The sequence below is a fragment of the Vidua macroura genome, chromosome 1 (assembly GCF_024509145.1).
Source record: "Vidua macroura isolate BioBank_ID:100142 chromosome 1, ASM2450914v1, whole genome shotgun sequence".
Taxonomy (NCBI): domain Eukaryota; kingdom Metazoa; phylum Chordata; class Aves; order Passeriformes; family Viduidae; genus Vidua; species Vidua macroura.
This window is the reverse complement of record NC_071571.1, coordinates 39,738,817-39,765,515: the sequence shown is the minus strand read 5'-3', so window position 1 is coordinate 39,765,515 and position 26,699 is coordinate 39,738,817. Positions and strand designations below refer to the sequence as shown.

Sequence of the window (26,699 nt, the reverse complement as noted above, 5' to 3'; positions counted from 1 at the left end):
CGCCACTTCCCACAGATAAGGTGAAACGTGTTAACCCCACGATAAGGATGCTGCTCAGGGAGCGGAGGGAGGAAGGAGGCTGTTGGACACAGCAGAGACACAAGCCGAATTCTTTGAACGGTGAGGCGGCCGGCGGGGAGGTTGCGGGAGGCCAGCGTCCGTTGCGCCCCGTCTCAGCGGCCCGGTTGATCGCCGCCCTCCCTACCTTACGGGTGCCGGCTTTCCCACCCAAACCTTTCAATTTCGTCCCCATCTCTCGTTCAGCGCGGCGGATTCTTCCTTACGCGCCCGAGCGGTAGGACGGTGCCACCTCAGCAAAAGATAGTTTTTTTTTTTTTTGGAAGAGGGGGAGCCGGGCCCTCCACCGCAGCCACCGTGGGGTGATGCGGACCTCCCGTCAGTCCGAGCGACGTGGGGGCACGGAGCGGGTCAGAGCCCCTCGGGTAGCCGGCTGCTGGAAGGGGGGCCATGGAAAGGGAGGGGGCGCACACCAGAGTCACAGGTGACTTGTTCCAATTAGTAGCTGTCTAATTAAATTAGTGTCACGCGGCCCAGCCAATGGGCCGGCGGGGGTGGAGGGCGACGATGAGGCAGCCCGTCCCAAGCCCCTCCCCCACGGCGGCCCGAGGAGCCTGGCGCGCCGGTATAAATTGCTTCGGCGGAACATTGCAGGAGCGTAGCCGTGCGCGGCCACAGGTCGGGTTCGACGCAGGATTGAGTGAGGGCTCGAACGCACCGCCCATCGAGGATGCAGCTGGGTGAGCCGCTGCTGACGGCGGCGGGGGCACTGCCGGGCGCCCCCTTCTACCCGCTGGAGGGCGGCGGACGCGCCGGAGCCGCGGGAGCTGGGACAAGCGCTGCTGCTGGCTCCCGCGGGCCGCCCGGTCCGGGATCGCCACCTCGCCTCGACCTGGACAAGATGCCCAAGAAGTTTGGGGCGGCCCCCGCTGTCCTGGGCGAGGCGGAGGCCGTCGAGCCGCCCTTCGCCTCCCCCAAGCCGGACGGCCGCAAGGCCACCCCATGCGGGGAAGAGGAGCTGCCCCCGGCCGCCGCTGCCCGGTACTCCATGGACAGTCTGAGCCCCGAGCGCTACTACCTGCAGTCCCCCGGGCCGCCCGCGGCCGACCTGGGGGGGCCCTGCGCCCTGTTCCCGTACCCGCCGGCGGCGCAGCACGGCGCCGTCTACCAGCCGCCCGGCGGGCCGCGCTACCCCTACGGCTCCGTGCTGTCCCCGGGCGGCTTCGCGGGCGCCGTGTGCCCGCCCGGCGGCCGGACGCAGTTCGGAGGCGGCGGCGGGTACCAGTACGGGCAGGCGACGGGCGGCGGACCTCTGTACGGCCCTTACCCGCCGGCGTCGGGCTCCTGCGGCGGGCTCGGGGCGCTGGGGGTGCCAGCCGCCGGCCCGGGGATGCGAGCGCAGGTCTTCCTCTGCAACCGGCCCCTCTGGCTCAAGTTCCACCGACATCAGACGGAGATGATCATCACCAAACAGGGCCGGTAAGTGGGCGCAGGGGATGGCGGAAACGGAGGGAAGTGGTGTGGTGGTCGGGGGCGGGGGGGGAGGTGGCACCCCTGGGCATGCTCCGCGTCGGGCGGCGCTTGCCCGCTCCCCTGGGTTGGAGGTGCGTGCTCTGTCCGTCGGTGGTGCCCCGGGATGTTTTCCCTGAGAAACTACTCCCCAATTTCCCCAGACGCGGGGGTCGGCTGGGGCTCGCCGCTTGCTTCCTTAGTCTCTTTGGTGCTGGGACGGACGGGGCACTCCACGGCCGCCTACAGCATCCGCCGGAGCCCGCGCCCCTTCCCCCAGCCTGCCTCAGCATGCCTTGTGGTTTTTCTCCTTTCCCCAGGAGAATGTTTCCCTTCCTGAGCTTCAACATCACCGGCCTCAACCCTACTGCCCACTACAACGTCTTCGTGGAGGTGGTGTTGGCGGACCCCAACCACTGGCGTTTCCAGGGGGGCAAGTGGGTGACCTGCGGCAAAGCTGACAACAACATGCAAGGTGGGTGCAGGTTCCGGCGGTCTCCTCGCCCCCTTTCCCCGCGGGTCGGCTTCTCGGAGAGGGTTCCCAGTTTGCCCCCCACCCCTTCAGGGTCTTCCCCACACCGGCATCCTGCTGAGGGGCGAGCTACGCTTCTAAGATCGTGTTGCGATTCTGTTTGCGCCGCGAAGCATTTTTGGAGTGCGAGGGCTGTGTGGGAGGGTGACCACCGGGGCGCCGAGGGGCTGCGCGGGCCGCGGAACAAAGCCCTGTGCCCGGCCGGCGTTTCACTGGCTTGTCTTCCCCAGGCAACAAGGTGTACGTTCACCCTGAGTCGCCGAACACCGGGGCTCACTGGATGAGGCAGGAGATTTCTTTCGGGAAGCTGAAGCTAACGAACAATAAAGGTGCTAACAACAACAACGCACAGGTAAGGAGGGAGAGGGAGACCTGAGGGGCTCTTGGTGGCTCAGCGGGGGAGCCCTGGGGGTTTGGGGCTCTTAAAGCATTTCATGTAGCCGCTAGATCACTGTGCTTGTGACTCGCTCCTTTCTTGAAGTAGGTCATAGAGCTTGTTTTCTTTGTTTTGCCATATGAATAGTTGAAAATGTTGGAATATGATGTGCGAATTACTTTTGTTTTTGCTGCTATATTGATCACCTAGAGTTGCTCAAAAAGTGGGAGGGTAGCTGATAGCTCTTAGTAAAGCAGGGCTGCAAGCTGTGACTCAGCTCCTGATAACAGTTAAAACTGCTCCATTTCTAAACCAAGAGATTACAATTTACAGGAAAAATGTTGTAAAATAGGTCTTTTAATGTTAGATGCAGTTTGTCTAAAGATGTGTCTTTAATGGTTTATTTTAGATGATAGTACTTCAGTCCCTACACAAGTACCAGCCCCGACTTCACATTGTGGAAGTGACTGAAGATGGAGTTGAAGATCTGAATGATTCCTCAAAGACTCAAACATTTATTTTTCCTGAAACGCAGTTCATAGCAGTTACAGCATATCAAAACACTGATGTAAGCATCACTGTATAAAATTGCAATTAAGAACAAAATTGACTTGTGGGTTCAACATCTCATATTAATATATTCTGCTTTCACTTTTAGATTACACAACTCAAAATTGACCATAATCCTTTTGCAAAAGGCTTCAGAGACAACTATGACTCGTAAGTACACCTCTTTTTTTTCTTTTGCAGATGTCAGTCTAGGAGGCATGATTCTGGCCTGAAATGTCTGTGGAAGGGTTTTTCTTAGACATTAATTCAGTTATTCAGCAACAGTACTTCTTCTACTGGCAATTTTGCTTATGTTAAAATGTCTGAATAGTGTATTGTCTAAATGGCTTCCTTCTAGCAGTCTTTCTGCTGGCTTCTGAATTTTGGTAGGAAACTTGTATTGGTGGAACCCAGCTGGCCTGCAGATTGAACTGGCAGCAGTATATTGGGTGTCTCCACAGAACAGGCAGTTTCTTTAAATTGTCAGCAGAAGACTTGCGTAATAGTAATCTTCTACCTTCACTTGTGCTATTGCTTGTAGCAGTAGTAGAAAGTTTACAGTGATCTAGGAAAAGCGCCTACTAAATCAGATTAAACAAATAGCAATCCAATTAAATGTAGTTATGATTCTAATTAAGAAATACCTAGTTTCTTCGTGTTTGTGTTTCTGTGTTGTGTTACTGTCATAGTGGAATCGTAAAGAAAAACACTCAGTATTCCTCTTTTATGTTGTAGCATGTACACAGCTTCCGAAAATGACAGATTAACTCCATCTCCCACGGATTCTCCTAGATCCCACCAGATTGTCCCTGGTGCCCGATACAGTGTGCAGCCGTTCTTCCAAGAACAGTTTGTCAACAACCTGCCCCCAGCCAGGTTTTACAACGGTGAGAGAACTGTCCCTCAGACAAATGGCCTGCTGTCCCCACAGCAGAATGAGGAGGTGGCCAGCTCTCCTCAGCGGTGGTTTGTGACGCCCATGCAGCAGCCCAGTGCCAACAAATTGGACATGAACTCCTATGAGTCGGAGTATTCTCATAGCACCTTGCTCCCTTATGGCATCAAATCCCTCCCGCTTCAGACATCCCACGCTCTGGGATACTACCCTGACCCGACGTTCCCGTCCATGGCAGGCTGGGGGAGCAGGGGCTCTTATCAGCGAAAAATAACAACAGGACTAACTTGGCCCTCAAGAACAAGTCCTCCAGGATTCAGTGAAGACCAGCTTTCCAAGGACAAGGTGAAAGAAGAAATTGGCTCGTCTTGGATAGAGACTCCACCCTCTATAAAGTCCCTAGATTCAAATGATTCTGGGGTCTACACAGGTGCTTGTAAGAGAAGACGGCTTTCCCCTAGCACTTCCAGCAATGAAAATTCCCCTACGATGAAATGTGAGGACATTAATGCTGAGGACTATAGCAAAGACACTTCAAAAGGCATGGGCTACTATGCGTTCTATGCTAGTTCTTAAAGCATCTTTTTTATTCCAATTGGCTGTTTTGTTTTGGTTTTTTTTCAGGGTGGCCTTGGGTTTTTTTTGCATTACAATTGCCAAAAAGACTCTTGCCTTCCACCTTGAGTTGTTGTGTGCAATTCTAAAGAAGGTGCCAAAGCTTTTTGACTGTTGCAGGTAACACAGTAGGGAAAGAGCAAACCATGGGAGAATTCTTCCCCTTGTTCAGAAGGAACCATATGCAGGAACTGTAAGGAGTACTCTAGTGTCTAAATATGTGGCATATTTATTTGAGACACTGAAGTATACAGTTTGTGTTGGCTCAGAGGCCTGATCAAATCTATGCACTCCTGAGCAAAGAAAGAGGGGATGGGATCCCAAATTTAATTTCCTTCCCTGCTTGATAAAAGGGAACTGGGTTGCAGGGAACTGCACAAATGCTATGTTCTGCTTTAGGCTGAGCTGTTTTTTTCAACCCATCCACAACACAGTTGGCTGAGTTGCATATTGCTCAGCTACAGTTTTTTTTTTAGCAGAAAATGCCAAAATAAGGCCTGCTTGCCAGGCAGGATTTTGACTTGAAGGTCTTGTTGCCAACAGGATTACAATGACCAAATCTGACTTTTCTTAGCTTAGAACTTGCATTAAAAAAACCCTGCCTCCATCCCAAAAGCCTAACCTTTATTGAGGTGGCCAAAAACAAAGTGTACAGTTGGTGTTTTGTCTAGGTACACTGTAGAATATTGTGGAATAATGTATAAATAGTTGACCTATAGCTGTTCAGTTGGAAGGTCATCTGGTGGTGTTTTGAAGTTCAAAAGGCATTTTTTGATTAATCAAACTTAGCATATGACGCATTGCAAAAGGAGATTTCTATTTATGTGTATGTAAAGTGACTTTTCAGCTGCCCTGTATGAAACTGGAAGTGATGTAACTTTACCCATTCTTGCCTATGCTTTCAGCCATTTTAAACTGCCCCAGAGCAACTGGCCCACAAACTTTTCTCCCTCTCAATGAACGTGTTTGGTTTTTTTCTATGTACATAGTAATAATTTTTAATAAATGTGGTGGTGCCAGGCAAAAGAAGATATGGCTCTGCCTCATCTTTGCCTCTGCTGGGTGCCCCGAAAGGGGAGGAAGGAGCACAGTCCTAGGGGATGAGTTGTCTGTTTCTATAGCTAACCATCCTTTGCAGTGCTGACACTTTATCTGCTGTGGTCTGTATATTCTGTGTGCTCAATGTGTGGGTTTTTTCCTTTCCTTTTTTTTTTTTTTTTTTTTAAGTCTCTTGGCCCTTGCTTTGCCTTTTCCCGTGTATCTTCTACACAAACCGGGAGCTCCCTGCTCCCTCCAAAATACGACGGTCTCCTGTCCCCTGCCACTCCTCCATCCCTCTGCGACAGGTGAGGTGCGAGCTCGGCCCGGGCAGCGAATGGTGAACCCAGCCCGCCTCCGCGGCAGCCCCGGGGTTGCCTCCGCCCGCCGCCCCCTTCTCACCCCCTCCGCTTCCCGGAACAAGGCAAGAAATTCCCCTGACCGCTTATCTGAGGGGAAAGCTTCTGGCAGAGCGATTGAATCCCAGCTCCCGCGGCAGCGGGACCTTTCCTGAGGATATGCAGTCAGTAATGGGATTAAACTGTTAACGATTCCCGGCCGCAAACAAAATAAACCCAGGACTCAGGCCGGGGCTGTCCCCGGTGGAGGTAACGTTATCGGGGGGCACCAGCAGGGGCTCCCCCCTCCTCCGGAGGGGGACGCGGCGGGTGTCCGAGAAGATTTCGATCAGCGCTTCACCTCTCTGTCCGACGCTCCAGCTCTGCGCCGTGGCAAGCTGTTCTGTCAGCTCTTCCTCTGCCCAAGGACCCCATCTGGAACAGGATGGGGACTTGAGACAATTTTTAAGAGACTAAGGACCGGGTATATTATTTCTTATTTTTTTTTTTTTTTTCCCAGTGGGGCCACTCCCTCCCAGAAAAGCCCCCGCGGAGGGCTGTCCCTCGTTCCCGGCGCGGGGGTGCTGCGGTATGCCGGCCATCCCCACCCGGCCTGCAAAGACACAGCACGATTCCGCAGCGCTGTGTTATTAAAAGCTGTATATTTTTGCACCGCACGGTGAAAAAAGAACTTAATACTTGTGAAAAGTCCTCACACTGTTTAATAGAAACGTAAGTGCCTGGCTGGCCCCAATTAACACCTTGTGATTATAATGCATTCCTAAAATGGGGTGTCAGACGCCAAATTGTGAGTAAAGGTATCTAATTAATCTTCATAGGATGACACTGATAAACAACGCCAGATTTAAATAAAGATCAAGGAACTGAATGCTTTTTATTTGTTTACATTAACAGAAGATAAAGTTAACTACCCTTGCACTTTGCTTCGTAACGTGATTTACTGCCACAAACAACGGGCTGTGGGCAGAGAGCTCCGCCTCACCTCGCCGGGCTTTTTCTCGCGGTTTTGCAGGGAGGGGGACACCTGAGGGTGAGTGCCCCTTCCTCCCCACGCCCCCCGGGTGAGGCGGGCGTGTGCCGGGAAATGCGGCACCACCTCGGCCTGGCATCGAGCGCTGGGAGGGAACGGCCCCGTCCCCGCCACTTCCGATGCTCTCGCATGAAAACTGCGTGCGAGTTTGAAACGGGAGCTGGACGGGCACGGCGGGTCTAGAGCGAAATAAAGAAATAAATAATAGTTCTTTACACCACTGCGGTGGTGTGCGGCGGGAGGTGGAGTGCGAGCCCTGCCCGATGGAGAGGGAAAACTTGGGTCTAGGTCAGGGAGAATCCGAACCTCGGCGGCTGCCGGCGGGGCAAAGGCTCTGCCCGACTCGGGGGCTCGGCTCTTCCCCCCGCCAGCCTCGTGGCTATGCACCCCGGGGCCGTTCCCCGCGAGTTAGCAGTTCTCCGGGATATTCCCTCCCTTGTCCCGAGGGAGCGGTTCGGTGCTCTGGGTGCGTAGCCCTGATTTTTAAATAGCATAAGCGCCCGGCGAAGCAATAGAGGCAGCGGAAACAGGTTCCTCCCGTGGATTGAGGCCATTCCTCGCCGAAGACGCTGGGTTTTAGTGTTGTTTTCGTTAAAGCAGACCTGGCATGTCGACAACAACCCTCTGGTAATTTTTTTCCAACGAAACTTCATCCCTCGCTGGTCGCCCCAAACTCTATCGCCGCGGCTTCACACCCCGGGGGGAAAACGAAACGACCCCGAAGCTCTTTCTTCCGACGGCACCGCCCCGACCCTCTCTGGAGAAAGGGCTCCTTCCTCCTCAGGGCGGCCACCTCCGCGCTCCGGGGAGGAGGGAGCAGATATTTTTCGGTATGTTTTCTCTTCAAGAAATGGGATGGGGTTTTACTTTCGGTCTGAATTTCCGCTCCCACCTTCCTCAACGCCGCCTTGTTAACACCTGCTCGCTTTTTCCCAGCTCCTCCTCTCTGAGGGGAGCGTGGCGTTAATGGAGGGGGGGGTTTCCCGGGAAAGGTTATTTTTACAGCCCCCGCTCAGGGTCGCCTGTGAGGCGGTGGCCGCCGAAGTGGGAATAGGCCCCCGATGGCTCCTGCGGTACCGTTACGTTTCAGAAATTCCCCTTCCCAACGGGAATAGCGGCCAGCCGGACCGGGGGAGTCGGCTGTGGGGTCTCGGCTCTAGGTCGAAAGTAGAGGCGGGGGGAATGAGGCGAGGAAGATAGGGCCCGCCGGCACTTCCTTCATGCTCGTCCACCCCATGAAATTGTGACTTTCATTACATCATCATCATTATTATTATCATTACTACTACTACTACTGCCCTACATTGTTTTATACATTCAAGACCAATTCCCCAGCCCCCTGAGCTCTGTAGCCCACTCATCCTTTTCCCCAGATCTTCATAGCTGTGATCATAATGATACGAGTATGGCTAATATGAATATTAATCTAATCCTTATTGGAAGGATTTTAGTGCTTTCTGGGTATCACAGATATGTAATCCAGGGGAGAATAACATTAGCCTGAAAGTGTGGAGTGCAAAATATGATTTGAATAAAAAGATAGGGTGGTATCTAATATTTCCTTTAGGGAGTACTATACTCTGAGCTGTCACAACAGATTGTGTAAATAGAAGAGACTGAGGGATGTGATCCTAATCATATTGATGAAACATTCATCTGAAAGAGCGAGCGCAACCAGAAGGGACTCACTAGGAATACAATTAAATCCTAATCTGGGGAGGAGGAATCCTCTGCAGGCTTTCCTCTAACCTGCTGCCCTCTCCCCCATTTTCATTTCAGAGTCAGATAAAATGCAGGAGAGGAAGGAGAAATACAGGAGAGATGATGGAATGCTGTGTGGTTTGCCTGCCCTGAAGGACTGCATAAACACAGGGAGTGCTGTGTGGAAAGGGGGTAAATCTGCAGGTCTGATCCTGCAGTGAGTAAAAATAAAGGCCTAACTTTAGTCACAGGGGAGACTACCTGCAGAGGGCTTCCACCTGTGAGTGATGTTAATCAGGTGCTGGAAGTCTCTGTTTCTTGAAGGAGAGTGCTTCTCGTACCCAGGCTTTGACTGTTAGCTCAGTTCCAGACTGCAAAGAAAAATTGATTTTTCTGTCTGCTGTGTGCTATTTAGTTTCCATCTGCAGCAGTGAACTGTTTTCTTGCTGATGTTTATTAGCAAAGGGGTTAATTTCCAACCTGTTTTGACCAGTGCCCCTCAAAAGATGGTCTGAGAAGATGGATGGGACAGGGCTTCAGATGATGTGGTTCCTGTAACAGCACTAAACCCTGGCAGACTGCTCTTCATCCATCTTGCTTTTGGGGAAGGCATTGAGCACATGTTTTTTCCTAGGTTGTGCCACTTTTTGGCTTACACCACTAAAATGAATTAAAGTAATGAATACCTAAATTCATATAATGATGATGTTTGCAGCTTGAAAGGAAGCCTGTATTCTTCATCCTCTCACTGTCAGACTTCTTTGAGTGTCTGAGACCCAAATCTGATCGGGGGTTTTTAGAGGTTTTCCAAAGTCACTTCTCTTTTATCATCAAGCTCAGGCAAAAAGCAAAGTGATTTCCTTCTTCTTGGAGTGTTCTCTGCAGAAATAAAGACCCCCCCCAAAAAAAAGATCAGTTCTCTTTCCGTGGGGTGTGATGTCTGTAAATGAGGAAGGGATGTGTGGAGTGGGACATCATTAACAAATCTGTATTAGGAGCTCCATGTGTGTCCATATTCTCTTCTGCTGAAGTATGAGCTCTGCAGTTTTACTGGTTTATAGCAGGACTCCTGTGGATGAAGTAGGCAGTGCTAATGTACTCCATAAAGTAGTATCATTTTAGCAGGTTTGAAAATGAAACTTTGCATTAAGGTTCCTCTGTACTGTGGTTTTACATGGCAGTACACAGTAGGAGGGCAAAGGGATCTGTTCTGTTATGATCCCTGGGTTTCTTGGAGCAGGGTTAGGTTTCTGTGGTGTGGGTAGGGCACTGATCATTAAACTTCATGGAGCAGTTATAATTCCATTTGTCCACAAAGCTCTGTAGTTTTTGTAAATTGCTTGGCATAGTTGCAAACTTCCTTTGAGGAAGAAAACAGCCTTTATTAGGAAACAAAATAGTTTGGTTATATATTAGAGTGTGCTTGCTTTTAGTGATAAGCTCTCAATAACAGATATTTTATTGCTTTCCTCTCCTCACTTCTCATTCCAAGTAGAAATATTATAAGATTATATTTCTGCCCTGATGAAGGTATTATTTGAGCAAGCAGAGCTGTTAAATTGACACTGCAGAGGGCATGTGAATGCAAAGATGACTTTTCAGGAGCTATTCACAATAGCATGTAAATTTTATCCTATCTCTTGCTCCAGATAGGACAGACAAAGCCTCACCTGTGTAGTCTGGTGTCCTCTGATACCTTGATTAGCTCATTTTCCATTAACTTTGTGTTGTATATTGCAAGATTATGGTTAACCCAATTCTTCTGTTACTTTCAGTGAAGGCAGGATTCAGCTCTGCTGCCTTTGTCTTTCAGCACCTTTGCAGCATTATTTGACAGGAACTATCAAGTAAATTTCTTGTTTTGAGGGGAAATATATTTGATCCACAAGAAAGATTTTGGCAAAATCTGTGACATTTGAGTGGTCTTACTTTTACTCAAGGAAAAATGAAGTTTGTAATGTTTGTGCCAGTAATGGTCCTGAATAGCAGATAAATCTACACTGTACATCTCTCTTTCAAATATGCAACATATTTCTCTACTTCATCTGCTTAAATTATATGTGCATAACGAAACTTTGGAAATGTCTGCTGTCGGCATAGGGTAGAGAACAACGGGGTTATTTTCCAGTCACATAATTCTCCACTTCACTGTGCAGCAGCAGAAATGCTCATGCTGGCACTAAGCAGAGAGAAGAAATGGAGCAGAATGTAAGAGTGAAAAACTTGTATATTCCTGCCAGCGGTGCTGGTGACTGCTTTCAGCAGTTTAGGCAGCAGTATTTGTGATTGTTTTTCTTTTCCCCTTCCATACCACCCCTCACCACTCAATTACAGCACATGACAGTGAATGTCTGGATGGTGACCTGGCCAGTTTAGGTACTGAACTTCAAAAGCACTTAAGCAGGCTGGTATAAACATTCTTGTCTGGAAAATGAGAGGACTTTTGGGTAGGGTGGAGATGCCACAGTGGTACAATCACAGCATTTAGGTATCTGGGCATATGGTGAAATGCAGGTTTAGAGCACCTTGCATACCCCAAAACAGCTGTCCATGCACTTGTTCTACCATTTACTTTGTGGTTCCTTGACTGTGGTTAGGTCTTTCTAGCAATTTCCTTATTCCAACCATGGGAAGAGAAAGCCATTCCCATCGGTATCAGCAAACATGAGCTCCCTGTTTTTGCTGTACTACAAAAAGCTTAATCATTGCGTAGTATAATGGAACATGTGTAATAGCCAGAATGTGGTTTCTGCTCCCAAAAACTGTGATTAACATGTGGGTTTAGTTCTTGTTTCTAACATTCCCACTGCCTGAGAAACCTTAGAGGATGTGCCATTCATTCCCCTGGAAATGGGCTGAAATTTTAGGAGTTTCAGGGTAGTGTCTCCTAGAGCTGCAGGAAGGATGCTCTGTGGTAGGCTGCTTTTCATTTCACATTTGGCTTGGAACAAGGGATGTGTTTGGCTCTAGTACACTACACAAGAAATGAACAAGCAAAAAATAGTGTAGTATTTCACCACAGAGTTAAAAATATAGATCCCACAGCCATTGATAGGATTGTTCTGAACTCTGGGGTGATAACTGACTTCTGCTAGACTGGATTTGTGGGTGTTTTTGGTAAGTGGTTAAGGTGTCTCCCCCTGCTCTGACTTGTATTTAGTCTCTGTAGAGAAGCATGAAGGATACAAAATGAGACACAATGCCTTTTTCATGTTTTCTCAACCTAGCCTGGGACTGGAGATTAAAAAAAAAAAAGCCTACTCTAGGACTGGAAATTAAAAAAACAAAAACAAAAAAACCCAAAACAAAACAAAAAAAAATAATCACAGATCCATTTTCTTGTTGGTGGGGTGTTCTCCAAACCAGGAAAGCAAAAGAGTTACAGGGAGAGCAAAAGCAGCAGGAAACAGACAAATTGTGTTCCTCCACCCTATTCACATCCATCACACTTGATCTGCATCGTTTTCCACGCTGATATTTCATATTGTTCTGCTGAGCGGTGCTAATGGCTGCCCATCCTGTTTAAAGATCACTGACATAAAGAGTGAAAAACACTCTATAGAAAACTTTTAAAGATTGACCATAACCACACCTAGGAAAAAATCCTGGTGCACAAGTAGGTTAACTCTCTTTTGTCTTTCAATGTTCTCTGCCATAACAGCTACAGAGGTTAATAGGCCGAAGCTCTCAAGTATGGCATTAAAACTAAAAGCTCTCTTATGGTACATCTTTACTGAAAAGGAAGAGTGAATCTGTGGGAGGGGGATTGAGCTCATTCATGGTTCCACTTACTGTGAGAAAGAGATATGAACCTGTATCTCTGTAATCTTTCCTTTTTAGGCTTGGCTTGCAGGTCCATTTCTTACCTTGCACCAGTTGTGGGGCTCATCCAGTTTCTCTGTGAGTCGGTTCATTTTACAGACTTGGCAGAAAACACATCCAAGAGAAAAGGACAGTTGCATTCTGTTGGGTTCTCAAGTTGGGTCGGCTCAACTAAGACCCAGCAAGAGCAGAGGCAGTGCAGAGGAGAGGGCAGGATCTGGTTTTGGTGTAGCCTTATGTTGACTTACTTTGTGATACCGTGAATTGTGAAATTGCAGCTTTATCATTCAAAAAGACAAAATTCTCTCCTTCAGATTAAACGGTGTTTTCGCAGGCTCTTGGGATAAATGTTTCATGCCTTCCTGTTCCTTTTGAGTGTCCTGAAAGGCCAAAGTCCCTGGGAAAGTCACTCAATGTGCCATGGCTCTAGGAAATGTGGGGATCAGATAGGAAGAGATGTTAGGGTACACAGTAATGCACATATTGCTTGAGTGAGTGACTTTTCTTGTGCAGGCTGGTGACCCTGCAATATCACCCAAATTTAACTGCAATTAATGACATTCCTGTTGAGATAGGTTTCCTGGGACTAATTTGTGAACAAGGAGATATACACTGAGTTCACAACTTCTGCATCAGGCTCTGAAAGTGGAAAATGTTTCTTTTATCTTTGTGAGGAAGCTACAATTGGAGAAAGCTAAAATCCAGTGTATGAGTATCAGGCTGCACTAATTTGAAAAACTAGAAGTTCATTATTATGGACTGGCTGATTAAGATGTGGTCCATGTTGTGCTGCATAGGCAACGTCATGTTTGCTGTCATCCCACAGGATTTTTGGAAATTCCAGCCAACAGCAACTGAGGAGAGAAAGAGATGAGTGCAGAATTGTGTGGTGGCCATTGTCCAGGCACAGCCAGTTTGAGTGGCTTACAGAAATCTTTGTCTCATTTCGAAAAGATGATGCATTCAGAAACATGGGGCTGTAATTCTTCAGTCTTAAAAAAACAAAAAGCAGTAAAGATCCTTTGTTCTTGACTTGGTCTTGCTGTTTATTCAGGAATGACACACATATTTAATTCTTGTGTTTGAACTCAGGAGTAAGGTGCTCTCTCTTCATTCCTGTTGGCCTTCCACCATGCCTGTTAGACTTCCTGCATCAGGAATGGGCTGTCTCATGCTTTGAGGTGGTTGTTCCTGAAGACCAGCCAGCTCTTACAGGCTTTCCTTTCCCTTCCTCAGTAATTTTCCATGGGATCCTAACCAAGAACAACTGAACTAAGCTGAATTCTGCTCTGAAGTGTCATTTTGTAGCTGTATTATTTGTCTTTCTCACTGCTTTAATCACAATCTTACAGCTGCCCTTTACATCCCATTGTAAGAAGTCCAGAAGACTCATCAGTCACGTGCACAAAGAAATTACCATCAACACAGAGTAGAGATGTGCATTGTCTCTGCCCAGATGCATTACCCTACCTGCAGATACCAGGGTGGTTCTCATCCTGAATACTGGTGGGGACCAGACCTCTGGAGTACCAGCTCATGGAGCTTCCTTCAGTTTTCAAACAAAGGCTTCTCCTACTTCCCCTCTTGATTAGGAGGTCTGTAGCAGGCCACTAGTACAAAGTCATCAGTGTTGGACTTTTCTCTGATCCTCACCCATGTCTGGACTCACTTGTGACTTGTTCAAAGCAAAGCCGTGTGTCTTTCAGCCAGCCCCTTGCATGGACTCTAAGTCATCCATATTCCTCACCTTCCTGGCGTGCTTTTTCTCAAGAGCTTGTATTCATCCTTAGCAACAATCCAGCCATGTGAGCTATCCCACTGTGATCCTATAACCCCTGTGAGGAAGTAACCAAGCAATATCCTTTTTACATCTGTTTTCAGACTGTAGGTACTTTCTTTAGGTTCCTCTGTGATTTTCTGCCACACTCCCTTGGATTTCAGATCCTCAGGGGTGAGTGCTGCTTTTTGGAGCTGCCCTTTTCTCACTCCTGTCTCTCCCTGAGTGCCCACTCCTCTTTCAGCAGTGCTTTGTTCTTGTTTCTTGTCATCAAGTAAATGGGAATACTAAAAGCATTTCAGTTTCTCACTGCCTCAGTTTGGTGGCAGTGTAGGAGCTGGATACTCCAGCAGCTCTTGAGCTTGTTACTGCTTTGAGCCATGAGGGAAGCCTGCCTGAGATGTTGAGCCTTGGCCCTGAGTTCCTGGGCTGGGAAGCTTCCTTTCTGGAGGCAGTGGTAGATGGAGTAAGTCCTCACAGGGCCTGGCAGTGGCAGTAGGGTTTTGCACGGATGCTCTCCAGATTGGTGTGCTGGTGTTAGTGTGCTTCTGCTGAATGGTGTGGGAACTCAGTTCTGTCTGCTCAGCAGCAGCCCACACAAAGATAGAGCCTGGATCAGCAGGTTGGAAGTTGATGGCGTGGTTCAGTAGCAGAAAAAGGGAGCCCTGACTCTGGTGGGTGTACAGGGGAAAGAGAAAACTTGGAGGCCTGGATCAGCATTGAAGGGCATGCCAGGCATACACAGTTGAGCATTGGGAGCGGAGAAGAGGAAGGTACAGAATGAATATATGAGGAAGGTCAGTTGCAGAGCCAGGGTGAAGATGTGATAACTATCAGACAAAGATTGCTGAAAGAATGGAGCTGGAGTGTGTCCAAAAAAGGACAACAAACCTGGTGAAGGGTCTGGAGCACAAGTGTTATGAGGGGCAGCTGAGGGAGGTGGGGCTGTTTAGCCTGGAGAAAATGAGGCTCAGGGAAACCTTATTGTTCTTATTGTACAACTGCCCCAAAGGAAATTGTAGCCAGGTGCAAGGTCAATCTCTTGTCCCACATAATGGGCAATAAGACAAGGGGAAACTGCTTCAAGTTGCACCAGAGGAGGTTTAGATTGGATATTAGGAAAAATATTTTTGCTGAGTGCTCAGATATTGGAACAGGCTGCCCAGGGATAGTGGTGGAATTGCTGTCCCTGGAGGTGTTCACCAAATGCGCAGACATGGCACTTGGGGGTATTATTTAGTGTTGGACATGACAGTGGTGCATGGTTAATGGCTTGGACTTCATGATCTTAGAGGCTTTTTCCAGATGCCCTCCAGGATTCTTACGAACCTTTCAAGACTCAGCTGAAGAGTTTTCATCAAGAAAAAATATTTAATGGAAACGTAGGGATTTATGTCATGTGATTCTCTCACCTTTTTAAATCTGATGTTAAGTGCCCTACAACCAGAGTTACCATTTTATGGAATTATGTCGATAAACACTGTATTTCAGTTTTAAAGGAGAAGTGTTGGTAACTGCTAGGAAGTCATGCTTAACCCTCAGTCACAGAAGTATCACTGTACTGTCACAGATGTGTTTGATGCAGTATGAATTTTGAATGCTGCTGTTACTATTAATAAGCAAAATGCACCTTCAGTTTCTATTTTGCAACTGCATGGAAAACTCATAGAGTGCCATAAATTACAGCCTCACCATCAGTTGTATTATGATATAGTATCAGAAAATTATTATCAAGAAAATCTCTTCTTGAACCAATGCTTTAAATTGCTGAAAAGAGTCAAAATTCAAATGCGAGGTGCCAATCTGTCAGGTAAATAAGTGTGTTTATTGTATTATCTGTACTGAAAATACCACTGAAGTTTCTATGCAATAGCCTGCTGCAGCAGTTGCTCCAAAATCCCATGCAGTGTAATGAATAAAGCAGGAGTTCTGCTATCTTTTAAACGGAAATATTCTGCTGCCATGTTGGAATACAATAACCTTTCTTATGGGACTAGACAGGATAAATTTGAACAGAAGGTTTTCACTCATAATTTTTTTTCAAAAGGGTCTGAAATGCTTCAGATCAAATAATTTTGTATGTTTCGTATCACTATAGACTTTTTGAGGCAGAGTCTCACTTCATGGCCTCAGCCTGCAACTGTAAAAGTATATTTAGCTAGCTGCCATCTGACAGCACTCAGGAGCAAATAGTATCTTGGGTTCACTGCTGTTTATTAAGAGCAGCATTATATGAGAGCAAAACTTTCACTGAAATGGATCCATAGGAGCTGGCTTGTTGGCACCTGTGTCTGCTTTCCACGTAATATTCTCACACTTTTGACCACTTCCATTTCAAATGAGAAATTCCGTATTTGTTTCTTGCACAGTCCTGGCAGTCTGCTGCTTTTTTTCTGTGGATCACACAAAATCATTGAGCTGCTGAACTCTGATGTTCATGCTTTTCTTAGAGTTGTTTCTGAGTAAGTCAGGTATCTTCCCTGCCTGAGCTCCTGATGAAAAGTTGGACATAAATCCCTAAGGAAGAGCATGGGTCTGCAGAGGGTGTAGGCTGCTAGGCATTGAAAAAAAGAACTGACTACAGCAAAAATCAAGTGGTCAGCACTTCCCAGGGACAGGCCCTTGATCTGTAGCTTTTAAATGCCGAATTGGAGCTTCTTACTTATTTCCACAAAATGAAGTCCAGTTCTGCAGCATGAAGCCCAGCACAGAGTCACATCAGGAAGAAGTGGGAAGGAGTTGCATATGGATTCTCTTTGCTAGTGCAGGGTTTTAGTCCCTATTACATCCCATTTGTGCATACCTGCTCTGAAGCTGACTTCCTTTCAGCACTTGAGCTAAATGCTTCCAGACCCATCAGGAGCCGCTGCGTCTGTGCACGGTGTTTCTCACTGCTGAAGATGTTCTAACTTGCTTCATTTTAAGTTCTGCTCTGTAATGCATTGCTAGCAATCTCCAAATTGTGGAGCTGATCCTAAATTGTAAGAATTACTGTGTCAGTTAAAACAGGACAGCCCTTGGAGGAAGGCGCCCCCAGCATGGAGGAAGGTTCCAGGTGCCAGCCTTGAGGGATATGCCTGACTTCTGGAAACATAATAGTGTCAGCTTCCATGCCATAATTCATACAAGGTCTACAGACCTGTTTTCTGGGCTTGCGACTTTCCAGCATTTCTGATTGCAAATGTAACTCTTGTCACAGCAAACAGGGGATGTTTTTATGGTTATGGATCATCTAGCATATTATCATATTGTATTAGCACCTATTTTATATATATATATATATATATATATATATATATATATATAACCTAAATATGCAAAGGGTGTGTACATACATGATGATCTAGCATGCAGTCTTTCACATGCAGCTTGGAAAAGGCATAGGTTAGGAGAAAGATAAAGTAGAATACAAGTAGGAAAACTTTTCCCAGAGAAGTAGGAATGTTTCTTAAATTGTTGGCTGGAATCAGAGACTTTCCAAAGGTAGGGTACCTTCAGACTAGCTAAGAGAGACAGGGTCACAAAGGCCTAGGTAGGACAGTCTGCACATTGATAAGTAGTGCTTACCAGTCTCACTGAATACTGTTTATTTGTGCATCAGTATTGAAGTTAATATGAGTAGAACATGCTGAATTTGGCCCTAGGTTAGTAACACAAAATTGTAGCTCTTTAAAATCTATCTGAACAGAGAGGTATGGTCCAGTGCTGCATTGGCTCTGAGGGCTGTTGGTTTGAGGGGATTTGGGATTTTTGTTCTGGCAGGTTTTCTTTAGGTGTGGGGGATGGTTGGTGGAAGAATAACATGATTATTTTCCCTAGAAATCTAATAAGAGAAGAATTAGCCTAGAAAAGGAGAAAGACAAAATTGTTTCTTTAGATGTTATATAAGGTGCTGCCTTATTCCTCTTAGAAATAGAGCTTTCATGTGTTATATTCCATAGTAGGCCCCCCAAAAAGATTAATATCTTTTGCCTGGGGTGAGCAACTCCTGAGATTTCTGAAGTCAGGCTAGTACATTAACACCTTAGATTTAGGTAGCGCACGGCTACAAGCAAATGTCTTTGGATGACAGAAGCAAATCAGACACTGCTTTTGTATGTCACAAGGGATTATTCTGTTTTAGTGCTATGCCCTTTGGCTTTACAAATGCACCTGTAGTGCTCCTGTGGTTAGTGCAAAGGATCTTGGTAGAATTAATTTACTATAGTTGTTTTGTCTTTGTAAATAGCAAATGTTAGAACTGGCTGTACACAAACAGCTTTTCAAACCTTACATGTATTGTTTGCAGTAGTTCAGCGATAGGGAAGTCTTCTATTCTATAGTGCAGCAAAGTACTTTTCCATTCACAAAAGGTCATCTTTGTGGAAGTAGGAGAAATTTATGGCTGTGTCTGGGCACAAGAAAGACGGGAGATAAATTCTAGGAAATCTAGGGGTGGATCACCAGATACGGGTTTTGGCTTTGCCTTTGCTGAAAATTTAAAAAATTCTCATCTGATTCTGTGTCATCTGCTGTGTTTTTTATTGGAATAAAGGGCTCTGAGAGCTCATGATGTTTATGTGGCACTGTCACCATACAGAAGTAACCATTATCTGACATTTTGGGAACAGAGATACTGATCTATGAAATACTGTGCCAAATAATGAGCACTTTGAATCTTCTGAAGATACGGAAGGACATAAATGTTTGTAGTATCAAGAAAGTTTGTACCAATATTCCCTACTTCCCTGCAATCTGCAAATCTGCAATTCTATTTCAGAGACAGTTTTGTGGTTGAGGATTTTGGTTGGTTTTTATATGGCATAAAGATGGTAACATGTGTCTTGTTATTAGGTGAAGTGTGCTGAGCACTCGCTGTGCTTTTTGTTGTCCAGCTCTGCTTCACAACAACAGCAGAAGGCAAAAGTGTAAACGCAAAGAAGAACAGGAAAGAGAGAGGCTATGACTTGCAAGAAAGACTAGGTGGCTTTCTAATTATCTTGCTAATAAATTCAGAATTTATCAGATGTTCTGAGACCTGGCAAATTTTAATTGATATCAGCTGCTGGAGACATAGGTTTTTAGCTGCCGTTTTAGTCTGAGTCTGCTAGGATAAAACAGCGTAAACAAGTCTTACCTAAGATGGGCTGGTGAGCTGTGGGATTTTCCAGTAATGTAGGGTTGGAAAAAATGGGGCAGAGAAAGAAAAGGAGATACAAGAAAGGTGTTAAGAGCAGGAAAATACTTTGAAGTTTTGTGCTTTGAATGTTAGCATTTAGATGAAGGCGTAATGACCTAGACTGAAGACCTAATGTGGTTTGCTGGGTCATGTCTCAGGATCAGTGTGGTTAGGGGTTCCTGTGTGCCAAGGTGGGGCACAGGAACGTAGAGGTCATGTGGCATTAGGCCAAGAGTCTGCCTTGAGCAGGAAATTGTCTCTAGAGCAGCTAATACAGTGTAAGACACATTACAGATTGATAGCTCTCCTGAGAGCTTCCAGCCACCAGCTTTAAGGATTTCCTGAGCTCTTTCTGGACTATCATGCTTAACACTTCCTTGATGTGGTTTAAACCTGATTCCCCATTGGAACCCCTTAAATTCTACAGCCTTCCATTGCAATAATCTGGTTGCAGATTTCCCCATTGGAAATCTCAACCCATGTTGCTGAGATTTATTATTTTCAAAGCACTTCTGTTAATCATCAGTGTCAAATGAAAAGCACTCTAAAAGCATAGTGGGATTTGCTTATGCTCTTACTCTTTGATTTACCAGGAATGGCCCCTCTTTGATTTTAGATACTATTTTAATCTTTTAATTTTCCCCATCCTGAACTTCTTTTTTTTCCCTAAATAGTCCTACATGTCTACCCAGTGCTTGAGTCAAATCAGAACATAAATACAATTCCATGTGACAGACTTCTCTTACTTTGTTTCTAGAGCTACAAAACATTGAGTACTTTGAGGTGCTGAGATAGGACATAAATATTTCACCTTTTTGCTCTTTGTTACTCATTATTATAACTAACTCTGACAAATATCTTGTGTTAGTGGTAGGCTGATACTTTGGGGTAAACCGTGATTATTAATTGTATCTGAATTAGTGGAAACTCTGAACGCTCTAATCCTGAAGACAGAACATTTATTTGGAAATATAAACAGGCCTGAGGATTTACAAATGTGCAGACACACTAAAAAGTTTTACTACCCTTCACCTGAATCTGCCATGAGCTCTTTTTAGGTTATCCGTGAATGAATATCTAGGTTTCTTTTTGCCAGTAAAATCTAAATATTCACATTATAACAAGCACAGAAGATTGTTTTCTTCAAGACCATAAATTGGGATTTAAAATTCTTTATAATTAAGCTTTTGATATTTTCTCTGACTTCAGATCCTTGGGGATGCAGGTAAATCATAACTGTAAATTTGTATTCAAACTTGGAACTGGGATAAACTCTGCAGGGTATATTTTACCCCAGAGTGACACCTTCTACCTGTCTGTGCAAGGTGTACTAGTGCCACACAGTCCTGTGGCTGCTGCCAGCCTGGGTGAGAGAAGAGGGGGCTCCTCTCTCAGAGAAGAGTTGTTTAAAGCCTGGTTCTGCTCAGATGAGCAAATTGCTGGGCTGAGGACCCGTGCCCTGATGCGTGTGGCTACAGTGCCCTCTTGTGCGAGTGAGCGCTGGTGAGCCGCGGCTGATTCCAGAGGTCTGTCCGCAGCACCTGGCTGCCGGAGAAGGAAGGAAACTGAGCACAAAATCCTCTTCTGGCTGAGACCTTTTGCAGCTGTGTTTTGACTAGTAGTTTATTTGGTTATGTGGTACGATGCAAATATAAGGACAGCCCTTGGGCTTTTACAGCTTAAAATGTGCTTTGTGTTCTGCTAGCATTTTGGCATCAGCTGGAAAATGAACATTTACTGTGTCTGCTGAGGTGATGCCCTGTAGGGGCATAACAGGACCTGTTATGGAGGGGAGCTCCCAGGTATGCTAGATGCTGTCTCCACGTTCATAGGCTGGAGTGCTGTGGAACTTCAACTTCATAGCAAAAAATAAGTGACCAAACCTGGTTTCCTCCTTTCTCTGCCTCAGACTTGTCAGCTGCACTTCATCTGCCTCTGAAATTAGGGAGATTGAATTAACATGTTTTGATTGGAAAAAAGAAGAAAACTTCAGGGAAGAAAGGACGCAGTGATCAGAACTAAGTGAGCAGGACAGACCCAGGAGGGTTTTGACACATTATCATTTGAAAATGGCAAAGCAAAAATCTGCTGTGACCACAGTATTTCAAAATTACAAGGCAAGAAAAATACCTGCCTACGCAAATAAGTTCAACTCTGACATAGAAAATTTAGGGATGTGTCCCACTCATTTGATAAAATGCATTTTGATCATTCTAAAAATATAGCTACCCTTTTGGAGGGTAAATGACAAAACTGTAGGGCGTGTAAGTGACAGCTAAGGAAGAAAATTGTCATTGTAATATCAAGACCTGAATTGTGTAAGCAAGAATGCTAAGATCAAAAAATGAAAAATTCAAACCTAATTCCTCAATAGAGGCCATTGGACTGCACAAATCTAGAAAACAAAAAGGACTTGGCACAGATTGAAATGTAAACAGAACTGAGTTGCACAGAAAGCAACAGAGAAATGGGAAAGAGGGGAAGGATGTTGTCCTGACTAGAAAATAGATGAAGAGCGCCAGAGCATCTGCTATCTGTATGAAAATAACTGGGAGCAGAATTCAGCCACTAAAATGCTGTCATCCTGTCTTCCAGTCCTACTGGCATGTCCCATTGTGATCTTTAGTCCTCCCTCCCTGGGCACTGTGATTGCACCTGCAGGTACCACCACCAGCCTTGAGGTGGGTAATGTGAAATTTGGCTGGAAATGCCATGTCTTCTCATTTACTGAAGCACATCAAATTCTTGTAGGTTAGAACTCTGTCACAGAAAGGAAGTCAGTATGCTGTAAAGCCAGTTAATTCACTGCTTTACTTTGGTTTAATAATTATAGGCTTTGTTTATTACTCAAATGCAAGACATTAACTCAGTTAATAATTATCTTAAATATCACAAAATTACCTTCAACCTGGGATCCTATTAATTAAATGCCAGTGCTGCTCAGCAACATGAAAATGTAAGAATGTATTTATGTACCATACTTACTGGATTGTGTTTTTCCACTTTAAGTACCCTGACTATATAGACACAAGGTACGGGCAAAGCCTCTGCCTGCTGTGGGTTGTCCTGAACACCAGACTTATTTGTGCAGTGAAAAGGTGTAAGGGGTGACTTGAGCTCTGAGTCTCCTTGGATACTGCTTAGACTGAAACTACAGAGTATGTAACCAGGAGATTTTACTCTGCAATACATACATACTTTTTTTTTTTTTTTTTTTTTTTTTTTTTTTGGCAGGTGAATAAGGTATTTTTACATATTTCCAGCTGCAGTCTTTTCTTCCAAGAATGTGGCTGTAAGCTTACTTATAAGGGGTTTCCAGAGGTTTCAGCATGTCTGAGGTATTTGCCATTTGGCAGGTCAACTGTAATATCACTGAGAAATTTTCAGATTTCAAATGCAGGATCATCAGTGCCTGCATGGACATACGGATTCCCAGTTGAAATCAGAGCACAGTTAAGTACAGCAGCCTTTGCCTTTCACAGAAGCCAAGTGATCAGCCAGGTTGTCCATTTTGTTCTTCAGGATGGATGCTGGCTACAGCTGGAACAAGAAGGAGCACAGCAGAATCCCAGAGCTCCTGTCCTCCACAAGAATAAAAAAACACACAGAATCTGTTGGTCCTAGCCAGACAATGACTCCATATTTTTACTTCTCTGCCAGGGATGGCATGGACTAAGTTGTGTCTCTGAGCACTTTGCAGGTTTGTGTGAGCACAGCTCGTAGTCAGGTCTGGAGCAGCCCAGCCCTAGCAGTGAGTGAGTGGACACCTTTGCCTGGGAAGAAGACTTCTGCCAGGTGATGTAAAAGCATGGCTAAATAATGGCACAGCAGTAGGTACTGCTCAGGGAGGTGAGCTATCAGTCCCCAGACAGTTGCAGAATCTGAATACGGGCAAATTGTGAAACTGTGAAAGTGGCTAAAAGTGTGTTTGATCACCTTAGATCCACTGATGTTTCAAGCCCCACCTACCCCATTGGAGTACCAAGATGGGGGATCACATCTACAGGAAAGTCGTCTCCGAACATGGATTAACAGTTTTGCAGGTCTTGGGACATGTGCAGTGACAGTGACTTGTGCAGGAGCACCTGTGCACAGTTATTTACTGGCATGAGGTTCATGAAAAAGCAGAAGCTATAATGTAAGTGGTCCTGAAGTTCTTCTGTTGGCACAGGTGGCTTTTTGAGGTCTGGCCATTAATAAGTTTCCTTCTGGCAGTGTGCCCAGGTTGGATAAGCTGCAATACCCAGGAGCAATGAACTGGAGGATTTAAGAGTGAGGCACAAGTTAGCTTTCAGTCAAGACTAAGTGGCTGCTGGAAGAGATAGGGCTTTTTTTTGCAATAAATGAATAGTACCTACAAACGATGTATTTACAAACATTCTACACCTGCAGCTTTGCTGGGAGGAAAGACTGGTCACTCTCATTCATTTGGACTGGCTAGCCCTTCATTTGCAAGGAGACTGAGTTTTAACAAGGTTATTCTATTTAAATCAAAAGTGATGTGTTTGTATCAGGCTGAAGGGACTTAGGAGTCTAATATGCATTGATCTTTGTGTATGGAAATACAGAATATATGCTGGAGCTGTTGAAGCAGGTTTTTTGCTTTTTTATGGCAAAAAATAATGGGTAATATACAAGAATGGGACAAGATAGCAATGACAGATGTGATTTTCAGAGTTTATACAGAGTGACACTATTAGAAGAAGATATAATATTTCCAGAGGTGAGATGCAGATTTGCTTTTTAGTGGTGAGTTTCACGAGGAAAGGAACACATATGTATTGTTATGTTAGTGCTTCCTCTTCACTGTGCCAGCATTTGCCTTCCTTCATAGACCTAGGTTTATGCAGGATTAGTAATGTTCTCTTGGTAGATGAGGTGTTGTTCTGTAGCATTGAATAAATGGATTATTCAGAGTTTGAAAAATCAGTTCATTTTCACTCCAAGAAAAGATAACATATAATGTGAAGAAGTGCTGTTTGTGTACAAAAAATAGAAAAAGTGTCCTTATGGGAATATATTGGGATTCTTTTCTATTTCCCATTTTCTTGGACTTCCAGCAGAGGGCAGGCTTGTGCCACAAAACCTGTTTGAGAGACTCTAATGTGACATTCACCGGCATGTCCAATCCTTGTCAGAAAACAAACAAGCAAACAAACAAAAAGAAAGAAAGAAAGAAAATCCTATTCTGTGGTAGTTTTCTCTGAAAATTATGTCAGTTTTTTCTTTTTGATTTGGGTTTATTTTTTTTTTAAGAACAAAATGAAAAAAACTAGGTGGAACCCTACTGGTATCCTTGCTAAAAATCTAGTCCCCAAATGCATTCCTCTTGTTTTCTAAAACTGTTGTGAAATTCCTGGTGTTTCATTTATCTCTACACAATTGTTCCCTGTTTCTATCACAGTAGGAATATTTAAGATGTTTTCAGTATCAGCTTCATGTGAGGAGAACCATGCAATGCACTTACTGTTGCACAGACATGACGCGGTGGTGTTCTGTTACAGTTACACAGCATAAAATGCTGTTGTACCAGCAAAACACAAATATAATTAAGGCCTGGAGGCTAAAAATTGTAAAAAAAAAAAAAAAAATTATACTGGCATGCAAAACACTGAGGAAAAAAAAAAAACAGGTAGTTACATCACAGCAACAAGCCCCAGCAGGGTGAACCACATGCCCATGTTTGTGTAATTCTTCTCAATGCCATTTTGGTTTCAAAGTGACATGTTGTGGCAGTGCCAGAACAGGGTGTTCTGAAACAACGGAGGTGAATCGTTTTCTAATTCGTGTGTCATCCCTAGGAATCTTGTTCTTTCTGCTGCAACTGCTTCACCTTGTATTGCTTTTGTGTGAATCAACAGGACAGCTTGAACTCATTAGTGGATGCACCAGCTTCTGCTTCCTTAGTGTCTCATTGCTGCTTTTTTTGTCTTCCATGTGATTTTGAGCCTTGGATTTTACCTTTTTTTTCCATTGTCACTTTGCATGCTGTGTCCCTAAATTAAATTTTGGTGAAAATACACATATTTTGCAGACATTTGTACCCATTAGCCAGTGTTGCTGTTCACTTTCCTATCTGCTATACAAATTCACATAAAATGCTCTTAAAACATTTTTTCTTTTTTGCTATGCTTTTCACCCACTGACCTAGATTTGTGTCATTTTGAAAAGTATGGACTAGCACAATATGTTGTCATCATAATCTAATGTTTTGACAATCACTGCACAAGTGTAGCCTGCTGCCAACAAGCTGTGCACTGCTGAGTTAGAATCTTGTTTTGTAAGTGTTATCCAGGATAATGCCTTCTCCTCATCTTCAAGCTGGTTTTGTAGTTTCCTGTTGTCTGTTCATTAGAGGGTGGCAGCATTTTCCTCTGCGTTTGGAAATTGGCTCTCACTCTCTCCGATATTAATGTTATTATCTGGATGATTCAGTAGTAGCTAAAGAGACAGCAAACTTCACCAAGTTAACTGGTGAGATGTTAGTCAGGACTCTTAGCCTCCAGTCACTGGTGTGGCCAATATTGAACCCAGGTCTCCAGAGGTGGAAAACTGGCCCAAGGGACCTCTAACTCCCATCACATCCCTAATAGTTACTAGGGCAGAATAATGTTTCATGACCTTTGGGTTGTACCATTACCATAGCATAATCTAGCTGTGCGAGCTTTGCAAAGGTCATTGTAGAAATAAAAATATTGCCTGCTGTGATCCATACCCTCAGACACAAAGGAAAAGAAATAGGTTTATAAATGTAGTGATATTTGCACTATAGGGCACAGTGCAAGGGTCAGGAACCATTATTCTGCACTAGTAATAATGTCACTATTCTATTCTTGCCCAGTGGTTACTGTATGACATTTGTGCTTGCAGGGAAATTCCTGTGAATATCAGTAACTTAAAATACATTGCCTCGAGGGGCTATTGTTCTCCCATTGAAGTCAATGAAGTCAGTTTGCCATTTGCTTACCAGTATCTGGGAACAGGACTGACCCAGCATTCCTGATGATCAAAACTAAAATGGCTTTAAAGTGGGTTTGGCATTTTGTTTTCTTTTTTCCTTAAAAAGTATTTGTTCATTGGAGCCCAGATGAAACATGTTTCTTAAAAGATTGTAACACATAATTTTATCATATCCATGGGAATTGCCATTACTGTATATGTAGAAGACAGATTATATGATGAGGGTTTTTTTAATTAAAAAAAAGTTCAAGTCCTAATACTCCTAGGTACTTGTATGATGATTTATGACTTGGGAGAGAGATGTTACCCAATATTTCTTCACTATATTCTTATGTGATAGGTAAATGACTGTTTCCTCTA

General features: G+C 44.9%; 1 protein-coding gene across 1 annotated transcript; it reads left to right on the top strand.

Moving 5' to 3' along the window:
• Positions 1 to 748: 748 nt before the first annotated feature.
• Positions 749 to 5,509, top strand: EOMES (eomesodermin). Its single transcript, XM_053982893.1, has 6 exons — positions 749 to 1,497; positions 1,848 to 2,002; positions 2,290 to 2,411; positions 2,845 to 3,003; positions 3,094 to 3,155; positions 3,720 to 5,509. The coding sequence occupies exons 1-6, from the start codon at positions 749 to 751 to the stop codon at positions 4,453 to 4,455; spliced, it is 1,983 nt and encodes a 660-aa protein (XP_053838868.1). The 3' UTR covers positions 4,456 to 5,509.
• The last annotated feature ends 21,190 nt before the right edge of the window (positions 5,510 to 26,699 follow it).

What these genes read in the sequence shown, in the direction of transcription:
- EOMES (XM_053982893.1), top strand. Translation starts at nt 749, where the DNA reads ATGCAGCTGGGTGAGCCGCTGCTGACGGCGGCGGGGGCACTGCCGGGC. An exon ending in ATCATCACCAAACAGGGCCG is followed by an intron (nt 1,498 to 1,847) that starts GTAAGTGGGCGC and finishes TCCTTTCCCCAG; the next exon opens with GAGAATGTTTCCCTTCCTGA. An exon ending in CTAACAACAACAACGCACAG is followed by an intron (nt 2,412 to 2,844) that starts GTAAGGAGGGAG and finishes GGTTTATTTTAG; the next exon opens with ATGATAGTACTTCAGTCCCT.